General features: G+C 46.8%; 1 protein-coding gene across 2 annotated transcripts in view; it reads left to right on the forward strand.

Moving 5' to 3' along the window:
• The first annotated feature begins 8,272 nt into the window (after window positions 1–8,272).
• Window positions 8,273–18,898, forward strand: part of SLC2A13 (solute carrier family 2 member 13) — a 161,623-nt gene continuing 150,997 nt past the window's right edge. The window contains exon 1 of one of the 2 annotated variants that reach the window (XM_057417791.1): window positions 8,273–8,890. In XM_057417791.1, the coding sequence (XP_057273774.1) occupies window positions 8,341–8,890 (550 nt within the window). In that variant the 5' untranslated portion in view covers window positions 8,273–8,340. The remainder of the gene's footprint in view (window positions 8,891–18,898) is intronic. The other variant, XM_057417790.1, reaches the window with a different exon arrangement.

Raw genomic sequence — 18,898 nt, forward strand, 5'->3', positions numbered from 1 at the left:
ATCAAATGTGTTTAGGAAACAATGGAATGAAGTGGGTTGGACAGAAGCTGATGTTTTTTCATGTGGCTCTTTTCTTCCTGCATGTCTTTCAGATAGACCAGACACTAGGTCTTGAAAGAGAGGGCTGGTTTCTGATCCAAGGAATCTGAGCAGACTGAGAGATGACCTGTTCTTCTTCTGGGCTTATCTGCAATCCTTAAGGAGGCTTCTGTTTGGCAGACAAACAGCTCTGTGTTTGCATATGTTTGTTTGAAGATGCAGTGTTTCCCTGGTATCCTGTGGGTAATGTTCTGCCAAATCCTTGGTTTTTATGCTGCTGGTGTTGTAACTAATAAATGATAACATTTATAGGGTAATAATTCACTCTGGGGCTCCCAACATAAGAGGGATATGATAGGGTTCAGAGGAGGGCTGGAGCAACTCTCCTGTGAAGACGGTCTGAGAGAGTTGGGGCTGTTCAGTTTGGAGAAGAGAAGGCTCCAGGGAGACTTTAAAGCAGCTTCCAGTGCCTAAAAGGAGCCTACAAAAATCTGGAGAGGGACTTTTTGCAAGGGCATGTAGGGGTAGGACAGGGGAGAATGTCTTTAAGCTCAGAGAGGGTAGACTTAGGAGAAATTCTTCACTATGGATGTGGTCAGGCACTGGCACAGAGTTGTGGCTGTCCCAGCCCTGGCAGTGTTCAAGGCCAGGCTGGACGGGGCTTGGAGAAACCTGGTCTAGTGGAAGGTGTCCCTGCCCCTTGGAACTGGACGATCTTTAAGGTCCCTCCAACCCAGACCATTCTATGATGCTGTGATTCTATGGTAATGACTTGAGAAGGGCTGTAATGTGTCAATCCATCTTTTCAAGTACACAAATGTAAAAATTCCAAACTGTACAGTGGAAGTACAAATAAAATTCAAAATTGTACACTAATAGAAGTCTCCATTTTGCACCACCACTAGCTTTCAGCACATGCTGAATTCCCTGATTTTGTAAGCAAAGCATCTAAATGGGCTCCCTGGACAGGGTTATTGCACAGGGGTTAGTGCACACCTATCAGCTTAATGGCTGCAGACCTGCTCAGGGCACACTTGGATTTAGCAGCTCGCTCTCGCAGATGTTGCTGATGACTCTCAGAGACTCTGTTTCAGTCAAATCTCATTAGATCCTTCTTTTGACAGCCAAAAGCAGAAAGGAATTGTTCTCCTGCCAAAAATTGAGTCCTTGCTCTGAAGCATGAACAAGCTGTAGATCTTAAAAATAGAGAGAAAAATGTAACTTAAAAAAAAACACGTGTTTCTTACAATTGCATTTCAATGGGTCTGAAGGGGTTTGCTGGAATTCATATATGTAGCATGAAAGAAAGAGCAATTATGCAAAATGTGAGCTCAAACAATTACTTTGGTAAAGTTACCTGGGATTCAAGAAAACCTTAATGGTACTGCTGCCAGCTCTGCTTGTCAGAATGCATGGAATACATCACACCAACACCCCCCCCCCCTTCCCCCCCCCCCCAGTAGTAGGAGATGGGAAGGGAAAGGGCTAAGGATGGAACGCTGGGGCTCCTCGTGTTCTGGCCCAACCCAAGGGACTCCCCAGGAGGGAAGGGAAGGGGTTAAGAGCCCTACCGGTGGCACTGTGCATACAAGTGCTTTTGCTTTAGTAATCTGAAGGTGGGGAGAAGAAAAAATTGTTTCAGCAAAGCTGTGTGTTGGGGGCCAAGCTCCATCTGCAGCAACTCATGCCACATGGTGAATGAATTTGTGCCTATTGCCTGTGCTTCTGCATGCTGCATTGGCTGGAGTGATGCAGAAGGAGGAAAAAGGACCTGGGGCATAAGGGGTCCTGATGTGTACTCAGTGGTGTGCATTCTGCTAGTCCTCTCTCAGTATGTAGTAAGTATGTAGCCTTCACTAGCAGAATGTAGTGCTGTGTCTTGGTTTTGGCTGAGATAATTTTCTTCCTAATAGCTGGTGCAGTGCTGTGTTCTGGCATTAGTCTGAGAACAATGCTGATAATGAACTGATGTTTCAGTTGTTGCTTGGTTGTGCTTACCCTGATTGAGGGCTTTTGAGTCTCATGATCTACCAGTGAGGAGGGGCACAAAGAGCTGCAAGGGAACAGAGACAAGACACCTGACCCAAAGTAGCCAAAGGGGTATTCCATACTGCAGCACCTCATGCCCAGTATATAAATTGGGGGGAGTTACCCGCAAGGGACCGATTGCTGCTTGGGTCGGGCTGGGTATCAGTTGGTGAGGTAGTGACGAATTGTATTGTGCATCACTTGGGTTTTTTTTCTTTTCCATTTCTAGTTTTATATTCTCTCCCCTTGTTATTTCCCTTATCGTTATTAGTATTACTAGTATTAGTAGCATTATTATATTGTACTTTAGTTATCGGCCTGTTTTTATCTCAATCCATGGGGTTTACCTTCTGATTCTCCTCCCCATCCTGCCTGGGGAGAAAGGGAGGTTTGAGCGAGTGGCTGCATGGCGCTGAGTTATTGCTGGTCTAAACCCTGATGTGCTCTCAGGTCTTTTCATCTCCTGAGCCAAAAAAGCCCCATTGCTGCTCCCATGACTGACACCTCTGAAGATGCATGTTCCCACTTCTGACACTGCTGTGGCTGAGGGCCGATGGATGGGACCTGACCCAGCAGATGGGGACTGACTGCCTGGAACTCTGTGTCCGGTGGGTGCTGGGCTCCTCAGTACAAAAGGCAAGGAGCTACTGGAGAGAAGGTCTAGTGGAGGGCCACAAGGATGATCAGGGGTCTGGAGCATCTCTCATGAGGAGAGATTGTGGGAACTGGGCCTGCTAGTCTCAAGAAGACTGAGAGGGGATCTCATTAATGCAGATAAACATCTCAAAGGCAGGGGCAAGAAGGATAGTGCCAAACTATTTCATGGTGCCCAGCAAGAGAACGAAAAGCAATGGCCGTAAACTAAAACACAAGTAGTTTCATCTCAATATGAAGAAGAACTTCTTTATGTTGAAAGTGGCAGAGCACTGGAACAAGCTGCCCAGGGGTGTTGTGGACTCTTCCTCTCTGAAGACATTCAAACCCCACCTGGATGCATTCATAGAATCATAGAATCACAGAATGGTTTGGGTTGGAAGGGAACTTAAAACTCATCTAATTCCAGTCCCCTGCCATGGAGGGACACCTTCCACTAGACCAGGTTGCTCAAACTTCCATCCAGCCTGGCCTTGAACACTGCCAGGGATGGGGCAGCTTCTCCAGGCACTCTCTGCCAGTGCCTCACTACCCTCACAGTAAAGAATTTCTTCCTAATATCTCAGTCTCCTTTCTGTCAGTTTAAAGCCATTCCGCCCTGTCCTGTCATTACAGGCCCTTGTTTGAAGTCCCTTGGTTACTGCATGTAAGGCAGCCAACATCCTTCAGCTTTGCTTCCAGAGCTGCTCAGTGTCCCCTTACCAGGGCTCTTTCCCATCCCCAAGCTGCAGCAGCTTCAGCCCTGGTCCCTGCAGCACATTACCCACTGGCTGTGACACGTGGCAGGGCACCGACAGCCCCCGGAATCAAACAAATTCCACTGGAATCAAAACTGGGTTCATCAGTTGCCTGCCACCGGTGCATCGCAGGTACCCAGGTCCCCTGGCTGTCACCTTGCCTTGGCTTTTGCACTTCTTGGGTGCCAGTTCCTGGTGCCCCCTGCACTCCCTCCCCAACGCACACAGGCAGAGTGGTTCTGGAGAACTCTTTTTTAATGGAAACGTTTTAATGGAAACAAGAAAAAACACTCATTAACAGTACTGTAACACTCTTGCCCCTCAATGCCTCCCCTCTGCCCTGCGCCCACTCCCCCTATCCCCACCTCACCCCTGCTCTGGTCTATTCCTCCCCTTACACCCTTGGGCTGGCTGCAAGAGCCCTGTGCTTGGTGGATGGCTTTGGCAAGGTGCTCCCACCCCGCTTCATCCCTAGCTTCTCTGTTCTAGCAGCTTGGGACGGCACCGCGTCCATCTCCACAAGCCCCCCATGGGGCTCCATCCTGATGGTGTTGAATCCTTCCAGGCTCTGTTTGGCATTGGTGGTCTCTGGGATAGTGCAGTTGGGGGTGAGCAGCTCCTCAGTCACTTGAAGGCATTGGCTGGAGGGCAGCAGGGTTGCTGGGGTGGATATTGCTACCGGGGATGATGTTACTGCCCAGGGGTGTCCCCATGGAGGTGACCGTGCCAGAGATTTCATCCGAGCAAACTGCTGCACCAATATGCCCATAGCTGGGGATGGATTTCAGCAGCACCAGGGTGGCTGGGGGCACTGCTCTGCTCTGACAGTCCCTTGGTTGCTGCATGTAGGGCCACCAATATCCTTCAGCTTTGCTTCCAGGGCTGCTCACTGTCCCCTTCCCAGGGTTCTTTCCCAGACCCAGCCCTAAGCTGCAGCAGCTCCAGTCCTAGTCCCTGCAGCGCAGTACCCGCTGGCTGTGACATGTGGCAGGGCACCACCAGAATCAAACAAATCCCATCGGAGCCAAATATGTCAGCTTTCTACAAGCACTATTATCCTCACACTTTTCCAGTACTAATACTGTAACACTTCCTATTTGTTAAGCAGTTTATCTCCTAACACTTGAGCAGTAGGATTAAATGCATGGTGTCAGTAGGTTCCTTACTCATAAATTCCAACATTACTTTCATTTTGAAAGGACAGTACAGCAGAGGTAAACAGTGTCGTCCCAGGATACAAATTCAGATAGCCAAGGTAGGGGTTAAATAATTCGTTAAAAGTCACCCTGCAGGCCAGGCCAGGCAGGACTTAAAGTCCCACGTAACAGCATCCAATTGCGGAGAGCTTGTGTATCTGAAGGGAGACTTTTGTTGAGATATTGGAATAGGGTTTGATCAGGATCTGTGTGTATAAAGGAGAACCCATGCAAACACTGGAGGGATCACAAACATCTGAACTGCAGGGGGAGCTGAGAGAGATACATGCAGATAAGTGAACAAAACGGCTCTAGTGAAAATGGATGGAAGAGGAATGTCATATGAGGATCAGAAAACCATGGACTGTATCTGAAATCATCCTCTTTCCAAAGAGTCCAAACAATGCTGCAAGAATAGGATGAACTATGAAACAACAGGAAGTTTTCAGACAATACACACTTATTTCAAATTGTTTCTAAATTCCTATTTGCAGTTTTGTTTTTTAAACTAGAGTGCTCCTTACAGTCCCAACCTTGCATTACCAGTACATACCTGCTCAAGAAATGGGTGTGATCCAGGATCAGGGTTTGTGTTTGGTCAGAAGGAAGAAATACATTTTGTATTCCATATTCCTCAGCACACTGATAACATGTAATTCTGTGTAGAGAGATGTCAGACACTATACAAACTGCTGCTATAAACAGGATTTGCTGATTTTTTTTGCATATTCAGCTAGGTTGTTTCCCTCAGCCCAGCATAGTGGTATTACTCAACTTACACAGCAGCTCATCTTGTGGCAGAATAATGTATCAGGGCAGATTGCTCATCAGAGTTTAAGGCATCATAACCCTAAGAAGAAATTAGTTCAGGTGCCTAAAAACACAAGATTGTGAACACAGTATTGCTAAAGCCCAGTTTCCTGTTAAGAATCCATCTTTTCCCCATTTAACCTACAGTCTTCTTGAGAGGCAAGAAACAGAAGTAAATCCTTCTGTGCTGAAGCAAGTCTGTGACTTGGGCCTCCTACCTACTGGCTGAGGCTATCAACCATCAGGCTACCACACAAAAACCTACAGCATCTCAACATGTGCCTCGGTTGAAGTCTCCAGGAGATGCAGGCACTCATCCACCTGGTTCTCAGTGCCAGTGCAGAGCAGGAGCTGGCACCTTGCTGTTCAGGTCTGGGGGAGTCCTGGGCACACGCACAGATCACTCAGTAGCTTCTGGAAGACATTTTTTGATGTATACCTTGTATTAGCACTATAAAAGCAGTAAAATTCTGTAATCATTCCTGCTCTCTGCTGGACCACAAGAAACTGAGTTTCTTAAAGCTGGACCAGTTCTTTGATCTAGTTCACAACATCACCTGTCAAACAATTGTGCAAATGCACTTTAAAGGAGAGAATGAGGCAGTGCTGTGAATCTAAACAGTGCTTCAATTAAACACGTCACCTCTTGAAAGTGTAACATCATGCCTAAAATCTACCCAAATACTTTGTTGGATCTGGTCCCCATGTCTCAGCTACTAATGATACCAACTATATGTTGCATTACTGTGAAATCATTCATAACTCAGCTCTTATAATGAAATCCAGTACTATGGGGAGTTGACCACAATAATGAAAAACCACACACAAGCCAAACAAATCCTCCCTCTTTATCATTAAGTCAGTCTTCAGTGGAATGTATCCCACAGCTGAACTTCTTTGTTGTATTTCTTCAGGGAATCTTTTAAGAGAGAAGCTTGATGCATGATCTGATGAGAAATGACATCTGCTTGTTATTGTGCTAGGCCTGCAATGGGGGAACGAACAGCGGGGGAAAGCAGCTTTTTGTTAGTTCTCTTGAGTCTGTTAACTGTAACACAGTTATGCCTCCAGCTTCTGAGCTGGCTGTTAAAAGGACAGGTTGCTTTTGTGACAGCCAACTGTTGTGACAACATTCTGTGAAAGCATTCCCTCTAGCTGGCTAGGGATTTGGTGTGAATACTCTGTGTTTAATGCACTCTGTCCCACATTTTTTCGTTTAGGGGTTACATATAAAAACTGTTGAGTGCTGCTGCACTTGTTGGGCAAGTCTGGAGGCTTCTGAAAGATGAGACCCTCTCCTGATGGCATAGCAAAGTAAGCCAGTCTGATCCTGGGGAGCCAAGGGACCCGAGGGACTGTTCCGCGTAGCACAAGGTAATTTCATTGCTGATGCTACAACTTGAAACTGTTTCTTGCTCTAGCAGTGGGTCGGGCCCTAATGGTCTTTACAGGGATAAGGAACGCTTTGTGCCAGTCAAACCGTATTATCCGAATCTTGATTAAAAACATTTAAATGTTAATCTGTATTTAATTTTCACTTAGTCCAGGCTTCTCACATGCTCAAACATGGAAGCTGACCATAAATATTGTATTTATAAATGCACTGCTACATCTGTAACTAACTGCATTAACTCCACAAGCAACTGTTATTACCATTCATTTGAGTAACTACTGCTCACTCTTTTGTTCGGCACTATCCGGACACTGGCGCTGCACAACTTTCTCTGAGGCAGCCGCTGTGTGCAGCTGGCCACGTTGGACTTTGCTCCCTCTTCTGATGTTTAAACTTATGTGGCTGTGGCTAGTCCTGCTCGCAGGGGTGTAGGCTGGGTTAACTGAATTCCCGCAATTCTCCACCTACCGGCTGGCTTCATTACAGGGATCTTTACAGAAGACCGTCAATCCAGGAGGAAAGTTTTGTTTACTTCGGGGTGTGCCATTATACATACAGTGAAGCACAAGTGGTAACGTCTGATGTGACTTCTTTTCCCACCGCGTCCCCAGGGTGCCGGGCTGGCTTTCAGGAACGCGGCCCCAGGAACCGCCGCTCCTGCAGGCAGCACCCCCGGGCCCGATCTCCGTCCTCATCCTGGTGGAAGTCCCGTCTGGAAGATGGAATTATCAAACCGCTAGTCTTTACTTTAAGCACACACACGACAGCAAGCTCAAACTTCCCTTCCATAGGTAGCAAACCCCCTCTGAACTGGTGGCGGGGCTGTCCCGCAAGAGCACGCCCCGTCCTAGAAGTACCTCCGCGGCGGGCTGGAGGAGCTGCATCCAGGCTCGCGGGGCGGCTCTGGCGATGCCCGCCCGCCCGGAGCTGCCGAGCTGCCTGCCTGCCTTCTTTCTTTCTTCCTTCCTTCTTTCTTTCTTCCTTCCTTCCTTCTTTCTTCCTCCCTCCCTCTTCCTTCCTTCCTCCCTCCCTCCCTCCTCCTCCTCCTCCTCCTCCTCCGGCCGGCGACTCCGGGCCCCTCAGCTGCCAGCACCGCTGACGGTGAGCGGGCGGAGCTGGCGGCGTCGTGGCGCTCAGTACGCAGGCACCGAGAGCTGCGCTTGCGCAGTCCTGCGCGCCACGGCGGAGCGGGGAGGGGACGACCGGGCCCGCCTTCTGGCGTCCTCCGCTGTCCCCGCCCGCCTCCGCCTCCAGCTCCGCCCGGGCGCTGGGAGCGGCAGCCGCGGCGGGTAACTTCCCCTCGGGTCCGTCCGGCCGCGGGCACTATGCGACCCGGCTGAGAGCGGCCCGACACGGGCTGGCGGGGCGAGGGCGGGCGGCGCCAGAAGCAATAACAGCAGCAGCAGCCCGCCGCCGTAGCTAGAGCCGCCCGAGAGCTGCCCGCCGCAGCCCCCTGCGCTCCCCCGGCCGGGGCAGGAGTCCCATGTCCCGCAAGGCCAGTGACAATGTGGAGTACACGCTGCGGAGCCTGAGCAACCTGATGGGCGAGAAGCGGCGGCGGCAGGCGGACGGGTCCGCCGGCTCGAGCTCGGTGGCGGCGGGCGAGCGGAGCCTTATCGCCGCCGAGTCGTGCTCCAGCCTCAACAGCGCGGCGTCGGGCGGAGACCTGGAGCGGGCGGCGCGGCGGCAGTTCCAGCAGGACGAGACCCCCGGCTTCGTCTACGTGGTGTCGGTTTTCTCCGCGCTGGGGGGCTTCCTCTTCGGCTACGACACCGGCGTGGTGTCGGGGGCGCTGCTCCTCCTGAAGAGGGAGCTCAACCTGGACGCGCTCTGGCAGGAGCTGCTCGTCTCCAGCACGGTGGGCGCCGCCGCCCTGTCCGCCCTGGCCGGCGGCGTCCTGAACGGGCTGTGCGGCCGACGGCCCTGCATCCTGCTGGCCAGCGGCCTCTTCATAGCGGGGGCCGGCGTGCTGGCGGCCGCCCGCGACAAGGAGACCCTTCTGGGGGGACGCGTGGTGGTGGGGCTGGGCATCGGTGAGTGCACCCGCCGCGCTCCCCGGGCTGCGCCTGCTGCAGCCCGGTGCCGGGGCACACACCCCGACGGGTTTAACTGAACCTAAAGCCCGCCGGTCCCTGCGCGCCCACAGCCCGTTTATGTAAGGCAGCCCCCACGGCCTTACAAGTAAGGGGCTGCGGCGGCGTGCGGGAAGGGAGAGTGTGAGTGGTGTGTGTGTGTGCTTGTCCTCCTTCGGCTCTGCTTACAGGTGGTGTAGCTCGGGCCCGTTAGAGGAGAGTCGTCTGGTTTCACTATGAGGAGGTCTGGCATGCGTTCTGCAAATTCATCTGTAGGGTGGTCTGTAGGTGTCAGCAGTTCACAGTGAGCTTTGCATTGGGGGGTTCTGGGAAGTCAGGGGCTCGGAGATCCCTGTCTCTTTAAACTGTAAAAACCTCTCTTCTGGTTCCCTGCACATCTTTTGCTTTCCGTTGGGCACTAGAGGAATGCTTCTGAGACAAAACGAGGTAGCAGTCTCTGGTCAAATGAGATGACACCTGCTTTGGATTGCATTAATAGCATTCCACAGAACTGAACATGGATCGCTACACTTAACTTGTCTTCCTACATGCATTGCATAACTTGCAAGCAGTATGCTGTGGTATAACTTTATAGTTGTCCCAGAGAACTTGGAAGTGATGAGGAGTGTTTTCTCTCACCTTTGAGACTGGTTTCTGTGCTGGCTAAATCCTAAATATACCCTGAATTTTGGTTGCTCTTCAGCTGCCATCCTGTCAGGCAGTAATTTGAATTACACTCAGCCGCAAAGATGCGCTGTGTGAGGTTATTCAGAGTCCCTGTATAAAAAAAAAAAAGTTATTCAGAGTCCCTGTATAAAAAAAAATAAGTCCCTTATTGTGATCTTGCAGCCCTTGCTATCTAAAAGCATGAGGACAAATTGAGAATTAGACTTGGTCTAGAGAGAATTAGACCTGTACGTTACAAAGTTCTGCTTCTTAGTACTGAATAATCTTTTGAATTTTCTGGCTTGCTACAGCACGCTTGCTGTGATGTACTTTGTGGTCTTATTAAGGAAGAAAAGTTAGTGACTCATAACAAGGGCTGTCAGAAATAAAACTCTCCGTCCTTTGAAGGGCTCGTGCTGGTTTTCCTGTGCAGTAAAAGACATCTTCAGGTTGCAGTTTTTCTACCCCGAGTTGGGAGTGTGCTTTTTTAATTTTTTAAATGCTGCCTCTCTGCATTTATGTTTATCAATACTTGAGACTGCAGGTTGTTGGTAACATTTGTTATAATGTTCAGGGGATAAGAAAACTAAATTTGACAATGAGGTAGCAGAACAGGTATTTTGATGGCCATACGTAGCACATGTGTTTAATCTTAGATACTAAAAATATCAAATTTGTGGTATTCCTGTGTTTTAAAAGCCTCTCATGTTCTTTGGTGACTATAACTGGTTACACTGACAACTTCTGGGGGAAGAGAAAGGAAAAGGTGGGTGGTTTGCTTGACTCTTGTGTGTGTGTCTTGTAGAGAGATGCATAGGCATAAGACAATAAGGCATAAGACAGTCTCGGGATTGTCTTATAGGTGTGCAAATAGATGGCATTGGTGGTGTTGGAGGGAGTTGAGACTCGATGCCTAATATAACAAATATATAGACCACAGAAATGGAAATTGGGAGCTAGGGTTTCTTCTTCCGTACAGCCATAGATCTTGTGTGCTCTGGGTCTGTCTTTGGCCTCTTTCCACACTGGGGAAAGAGGTGGTGGTTCTGCTGGGGCTCCAGAGGGTGAAGCAAGACTGAGAAATGCTCTGAGGATTTTGGAGCACAAAGACATTGATTTAAAAAACATGGTATTTTCTCCTTTTTATCAGAGGTTGCTGCTCTTTATGGGATGGAGAAAAAGCATTACCAGAAACAAAGCATTACTTTAAGTTGCTGTCACTGAAGCATCACAAGAGACTCCAAGAAGTGTGGAGTCCAATCCTAACAAGGTTCATTTTACAAAAGAAAAAATGTGGTTCAAACCTGTTCACATACAGCAAACTGCAACAATCTCCACATTGAATCCCCCACCAGAGGGAGCCTGCATAATTTAATGAAAGCATTAGAAACTGGTGGAACTTTTAACCAGTTTCTTCCTTTTCTTGTCTTGGAGCCCTCTGACTGTCATTTTACAGCCCACAGTGGGCAAGAACCTCCTAGTGTTGGTGTAAGGAGGTCGCTCAGTAATGTGACAATTCAGAGACAGTGTCAACTGCTGCAATGGTGTGATGGTGTAGTGTTATGGAATGCTTTCCTGTCTGCAAACTGCTAAAAATTGCTTAGCTGTGTGTAATTTTATACATTTTTGAGGTCTCTTTCCTGTAGCTCTTTGCCAGTTGCACATCAAGAGATCTACTCCAGAAATATGTTTGCTTGCATTTAATAAAATAATTACTGTGTTATGAGCAGTTTTGTGGTGCTGTAAAAGCAGATGAGATGCAGTGATGGTTACCTATGGGACTTCGATCTGCCTTCGCTGGTACAGGGTGGATCTGTGCTAACAGTGTCCATGTGAGAAACCAGCCATCTTTCTCATGAGTGTGATTTATAGAGGGCTACAGTTAAAACTCTCAAGGATGAAAACCACAGGGTATTTGCAGAAATGAGGAACATCTGTCACTTGTCTGTCTTGTCTATTTCTTACCATACAGCTGTTTTGATATAGAAAACCTTTTCTCCCCAGCAATTACAGAAGGAGATATTTCTGGAAAATAAAGACCTTCCCTCAAGGACAAGCCAAAGTCCTCTTTTATTGCAAATGTAGAATATATTTTTTTATGGTTGGAACCAGTTATGCTCTCCTCCCTAGTGTAAATACAAAATATAGGGAGTGCAGAAAAAAAAGAAAGGGAAGCCACATTCAGCATGAGTTTAGGATATGCTGAGACCTTTTCAGGTCTGAATTTCTAAATACGCAGTTTGTGACAACATCAGGCAAAATGGCTTAAGAAAAGGTTATGGCCATCATTCCTTCTTCCACACCCACCCCTTCCCAAGCAGCTCTGGTGTCCTTGACTCTTTAGGAATTTGACTGAGCCTCATGTCAGGAATGCAACATTTGGACAGATATTAATTACAGCAAATGTGGGTAAAATTCAGACATGTAGGAAATTGGATCACGTGTTCAGTTGTGTGTTACAATGAGCTTAGCTAGGAAAATTGTCATTGGTACAAAGCATATATGGACCTTTTGCTTCTGATAATGCTGAAGGCCTTACCCTGTTGCTGACAGGTGACCAATCACTCTTGGTACGGGATTGAGTGCCAACATAGGTTTGCCCTGTGTTGGCTGCAGTAGTTCACATGCTTGGTAGGAAACGTTCACTTGGCTCATCTTTGACCTGTCCTACCAAAGCCTGAGGACAAGTCAAAACTGAGACAGCAAAGATAGGAGCTAATTCTACTGAATTAGTAGAGAGAAGGGAGATGGAGAGCAAGCACTGGAACTAAATGGTAAGAAGGGATTATAATAAATACCTATGTTGGCAAAGTCACTTGTTTCTTAGACTGTGATCAGCCCAGTGTCCTAATTTTGCAGTTGTCTGAACCCATCAGCCAGATGGGTTTCAACAGTTTGCCAATCTGCAGTGGGAGCAGTTTATCTTCTGTCATCTGAGGATGCTGAAGGTTTTCAGCCTGCAGCTATGTACGTGGGTGTTGACATGGTGTTTCAGGTAGTGTGCTGTTCAGATCACTTTTTTCAAGAACACTGGTGTACCAGCTGTGGAAAGAAAGCTGTCTGAGCTACACAGTGTTTAGGAAGCGACAGAATTAAGCTTGCTTGTGCAAAGTTGATCTCTATCTTAATGTACAGTCATTAGCTGGATGATTAGATTCCCCTGCCTTGTTCAGCATGCAGAATAGATGGTGCTCAATTAATGATCAGTTCTTCAGTGTTTTGTTTTCTTACTCAACGTGCAGCTTAGGCTTTGCACACACTACCCAAGCTCTGGTGAAACCAGTTCTTAGGATGACTGTGTGTGCATGCACTTATTTATAAGGTCTGCAATGAGATGGACCTAACTGGCTGGTTAAGTGTCTTGTCTTCTCTCTGACGTCCGTCTTTGCTAGTGCATGATGTATCTTCACAGTGTGAGCTTTGTACTCAAAATGTCTGTAGTATTTTTATTTTGAAGGCTGTATTTGGATGTGACATATGTAGTGTTCCTGGTAGCATCTTTATATTGTGTATGTAGGTCATTTTCTGAGCAGAGGAAACAAGACTGCACAGAATTAGGCAGGAGTAAAAAGTGCTGGCATGTTGTTCAGGGCTCCCCTGGTGGGACTGGCTTCTACTGACAGTAAGGTCCAGTAACAAATAACAAAAATAACCAAGTTTAACAAGAGGACTTGCATCACATAGTACCAGCTCTGTATTACCTTTACAGGTACAGTGGTTAAGTAAAGGTGCACCATATCAGCTGCACTACCATGTATTCTGTGAAAATAGTGAAGGATACCTGGTATGACATGTTGGCTATTAAAGATGAGGCTATGTATGCTGTTTGGAGTTTTTATTATTATTTTATTTTAGTGTACTGCTGAGCTTTTTCAGGTGCTGTGTATTTTTATATTGGAAGAAATCACAGATTAGTCTCCCCCACTTCCCACCGCTCCCTTGGGAAGCTCGAAAGCTTCAGTCTGTATAAGGTTTTATAAGTGAGTGTCTACCAGATTTTTTTAAAGGAGCTTATACCTCAGTACATTTTGGAGGGGGAATTCACCCTCAGCCCCCAAATATGCTGCACTGCTTCTGGCAGATGCTTGTAATTTTCAATCCAGGGATTCATAGCAAATTATAAAATACATTGTAGAGTTCTTGTTCTAGATGAGTGTGTAGTCATTTTACTTCTTTAGCCAAACTGTTGTTTTGTGGATGATCACAGAATGGTTTGGGTTGGAAGGGATCTTGAAGACCGTCCAGTTCCAACCCTGTACCATGGGCAGGGACACTTTCCACTAGACCAGGTTGCTCTAAGCCCTGTCTAACCTGGCCTTGAACACTGCCAGGGGTGAGGCAGCCATGGCTTCTCCAGGCACTCTTTGCCAGCACCTTGGCACCCTCACAGGAAAGAACTTCTTCCTAATATCTAATCTCAATATACCCTCTGTCAGTTTAAAGCCATTCAAGATCCTTGTCCTGTCACTCCATGCCCTTGTAAAAAGTCCCTCTCCTGATTTCTTGTCAGCCCCTTTAGGCACTGAAAGGCTGCTCTGAGGTCTCCTCTGAGCCTTCGCTTCTCCAGGCTGGACAACCTCAACTCTCTCAGCCTGTCTTCATAGCAGAGGTGCTCCATTTCTCAGATCATCTTTGTGGCCCTCCTCTGGACTTGCTCCAACAGTTCCATGTACTTCTTACTTTGGATGCAGTACTCTGAGTGGGGTCTCACCAGAGCAGAGCAGAGTAGAGGGGGAGGATCACCTCTCTTGACCTGCTGCCCATGCTCCTTTTGAGGCAGCCTGAGACATGGTTGGCTTTCTGGGCTGCTGGGTGATGTTGAGCTTCTCATCAGCCAATACCTCCAAGTCTTTCTGCTCTGAGCTACCCAAAATCCATTCTCTGCCCAATCTATATTTGTGCTTGGCCCTGACCCGTATATAGGACCTTGCACTTGGCCTTGTTGAACTTGCTGAGCCCACCCCTCAAGCATGTCAAGGTCCCTCTGGATGGCATCTGTGCCCTACAGCATGTCTACCACACCACACAGCTTGGTGTCATCGGCAAACTTGCTGAGGGTGTACCGAGTCCCACTCCATGTTGCCAACAAAGATGTTGAGCAGTGCTGGTCTCAGTACTGACCCTGAGGAACACCACTCATCACTGGACATAGAGCTGTTGACCACAACTCTTTGAGTGTGACCATCCAGCCAGTTCCTTATCCACTGAACAGTCCATCCATCAAATCCAGGCCTCTCAGTTTAGAGACAAGAATGTTGTGTGAGGCAGTGTTAAATGCTTTGTACAAGTCCAAGTCGATAATGCCAGTTGTTCTTACCATATCCACCAACGCTGTAGCCTGATTGTAGAAAGCCACCAAATTGGTTACGCATGATCTTGTCCTTAGTGAAGCCACGTTGGCTGTCACCAGTCACCTGCTTGTTTTCCATGTGCCGTAGCCTAGTTTCCAGGATGATCTGCTCCATGATCTTGCCAGGCACTGAGGTAATACTGACTGGCCTGTAGTTCCCGAGATCTTCCTTTCTTCCCTTTTTAAAAAAGAGTGTTACGTTTCCCCTTTTCCAGTCAGTGGGAACTTTTCTACGCTGCCATGACTTCATAGTAGCTTAGCCAGCTTGATGCAAACTCTTCTAAAATGTATTAATGCTCGTGATATTTGAAGATATGAAGTTTTAAAAAACACTCGTTCCTGTTCTTTGCATTTCTGATACTCTGATTTGTTGGAAGCTTTATTAGTTTTATTAGTGATTTATTGAAAGCAAGTGCCTGTTCTGAAGGTGAATTTTTCATGGGTGGTTTCTCATTTTGTTTATATACCTTGCCACTGAAGCTGGGTTTCTTCACTCAGGGTGTATGTCCCTTCTTCCTTCACAAGTCCCTTACAGATGTGCTGTCTGTATGTGTGAATCATCATGCCGTGATGCCAGAGCCCCCAACACGTCTGGTTGTCTGTGGATAGGCCATGGGATGTGTTCCCACAAAATGTGTTCGCACCTCCCCCTTCTTCTCTTTTTTGGCTAAATAGCAAGGGTGCCTGCCTCTTCTGCAATTGGGGACAGTGTCCTTCTCACGTTCCTTACATTTGAGCATCAAGTCCTTGTTTGAAGTCCCATGTGTTCCCTAGGGATTACTCCTGAGCTGACTCTCCTGGGAGTTCAGCTATCTGTGCCTGTGGATGTTGTGTTAGTGGGCACTGAAGCAGCCATGTGGATTAAAAGAATAAAAAGTGTATGTTTATTGATATAGGCAACTTTTTACCTTGGACTTGTCTTTTATGTCTCAGGGATGTTCTCCCCATCCCCTAAAGATAGGTCTTCCAGTTGTGTATATTAAGGAGCTTTCATCCCAGCTTCTCTACTTGAACTTTTCTTCTCTGCTCCCTGTTTTTGCCAGTGTAATTCAGCAAGGGAGCAGCTCTCTGGAGGTTTGTCCTCTGTGGCTAATATGAAGGGCTTCTTGGTTCACATTAGAGCATGTTTTCCAGAAGCACCTGCCACCAACCTTAAGGCACGTAATTTGCTAGTGAGCATTTTACATCTACTTGTGCTCCTGAGTGATGAGACAATTTTAAGGCAAAACCCCCCTTCCAGGCAGTGTGGAAAACCCTGGGTGATAGCTGATGCTTTTAGCACATGGGCTGACAGGCACTCAGTGAGACTGAAGGGAGAAGTGGGGTTTCCCTAGGAAGCAATTGCTTCAGGCTTCACATCTAGAACTTTCTGGTCTCTTTTCAACCCCATGTATTTGGGAATGTCTGAGTTTTCATAGGGCTCATGCCAACTGGTAGCATTGAGGAACTTTCTAATCTAATCAACAGCCAGCCAAGCACATGCAGCTGCACGCTCAGTTATCTCTGAGGCAATAATGAAGTGATTGTTCAACTCCAGATGATAGACGCAAAACCAGAAGATGCCTGAACTGATGGAGGACCTGCTGTATAAACAAAAACATGTATCCAAATTTAGAGTCACCTGGCATTGCTCATATTTTCATTGTCTAGACAGATTTAAATAGCTTTGGAAATCTATACTGTAAGTGGAAGCCCTAAGGCAAGAGTTTTGCAGCCTTTTCCCAGAAGTGGGAGTTTCTGCAGGCTAACCTTTTCTGTCTTGGACAGAAGCAAGGATAACAGCCCTTCTGTTTCCCTTTTCCTTTGGTCAGGAGCCTCATGTGCATGGTTTTCTCCACTGTTGCTTCTCTTGCAAGCTTTTCAGGGGAGCAGATCCAATAATTGTGGTTTTAAAGTGCCTATGGACATAATCACATTAGCAAAGAAGATTATTTTCCAGCAGCTGAAAGGAAGTATTAAGGATGCCACAGTTCTTCTATTTTCCCGTTATAGTCTGGAAACACAGGGGAATGTGTTCCAAGTTGGAAAAGAGCTTCCCTGGTATTACACATGTTGTATTGCCCATGCTGTGGGGCATGTGGTCACCTAAGTTGGGAATGCAATTTGGTGAGTGCTGCTCTGACAGAAACATTACCGTAGTGATCACTGGCACGTGCTTGTGGAAGAAGGCTTTAATTTCTGGTTGCTCATAAGAAATTCTCTCCTGTTCGTTCTCCCAAGCACTTGTTCTGTGCAGAAGGGCACAGTAACCCTACAAAGCCTTGAACCATCTACCTTGCTTAAGTAACTTCTGGTAGTTTTGCAGGTGTGTCTTTATAGTTTTAGCACTCCTGCTCTTGGTTCACCAGATAAGAACTTTGAATTTAGGCCCACTTGAAAGCACCAACGATTAAAATTTTAAATCCATCTTGAACTGATTTTGCCCCTTGTGAATAGGTGGATGTAGGATTTGGGGATTGGTTTTGTTTGGTTGGTGTTTTTTTCTTTTTTGTGTGTGTTTGTGTTGGGTTTATCCAACCTGTTGGTTGTTCCTGTCTGACTGTCATCTTTTCTTCGTGCTGACAGTCATAAAAACATTAAGGTGACCTGAAGTGTCATTAAATGACTTCATGTTGTTATGGTTGATGAATTACTATCAGAGCAGTAACATAATTTTATAATCAATCAAGCACATTTATTGTAATGAAACCGAAAAAAGCAATCTAGGTGTTGCTGGTACTTGAAGATGATGGCAATAATCTTGATTGCTGTCCTGCTCTGAGCTGTCTTCTGCAGTTCAGCGAGGTCCTTCTGTGACATCTGTCCCACTTCCAAGGGCAAGAGAGGAGCGGAGCTACAGGTGTTCCTCCTTTTCCCTAGTGCAGAACCAGAGCAAAGCTGCTGTGCCCAGAGGAGTGGGAAGGAAGGAGTACCAGTGTCCCCATATTCCCATGCCCTGCAGTTCAGTTCAGCTTCCAGTGCTGATGGAAACAGGGAGCTCCTATTCCCATCCCTTTGTTTTTCCTTCCTTCAATTACTGTTGACTCTTGGCCAAAACATGAAATAGTACTACAGTACTTGGCAGGTATCTATGATTATGTGGGGTTTTAAACCAATACTATGAAAGATTCAAACAGTATGGCCATTACTTTTTTATGTCTCTAATTCTGGAGGAACTGGCAGTATTTAACCTGGAGAAAATATAGTTGTTGATTTACTGTCTCTTCAGCTGCACATTCAGAAATGGATAGGCAGTCAGGATACAGTAATTTCTTTAGGGAAGAGTTGGATGATCTTGAAGAAACTATCTTACAAGCATGTTGCAGTTTTCTTTTGTGCTGCTGAACCGGCAGTTGTAGTATGGGCTTCACATTCTGCCATTCAGCAGCAAAAATCACCAGGGAATTGTGGAAGAAAAAGAAAAGCTACTATCTTAAAGGTGAAAGAGAAAGCTGAAGCGAAAGCTGTATATTGAAGCTGCCAAATATACTTAATAAATTACTTATTCCCAAGCTTTTTAAGGGAAAAATGGTAAATAACCAAACATATTGCTGAAAGCTGTGGTAATGAGGCTGGGGCAACTTCAGAAATCTGGAAAGATAACTGAAGTGCAGAGCCAGTGTGAGGTGTTGGAGCAGGGAATGTTTGAACATTTGCCCACATTGTAAATTTTGTTGAACTGTGAGGTTAAGAAGATTAAAATCAAAGGGACTCGTCACTAAGTACTTGCTCTTTTGATTTGGTTAGTTAATTTTTTTAGGGTTGTTGGTTGGAGCTATGATGGATCCTGGGGCGAGTCTAACATCTGAGAAAGACAGTGTGGTAATAGACCAGCTAGAGCATGGTAAGCATGGAGGAAGTACTGGTTAAGGCCAAAGCTGTGTGTACGTTAAGCATGCGCTTCAGTGAAAGTTTATATATAAGTGACCTTTTTTGTTTGTTCACATGTCCTTGATTATCGGACTGTTGAGGTC

Source organism: Pezoporus wallicus, unplaced genomic scaffold (assembly GCF_028554395.1).
Source record: "Pezoporus wallicus isolate ANWC-B61680 ecotype Strahan unplaced genomic scaffold, APGP_CSIRO_Pwel_v1 contig_5542, whole genome shotgun sequence".
Taxonomy (NCBI): domain Eukaryota; kingdom Metazoa; phylum Chordata; class Aves; order Psittaciformes; family Psittacidae; genus Pezoporus; species Pezoporus wallicus.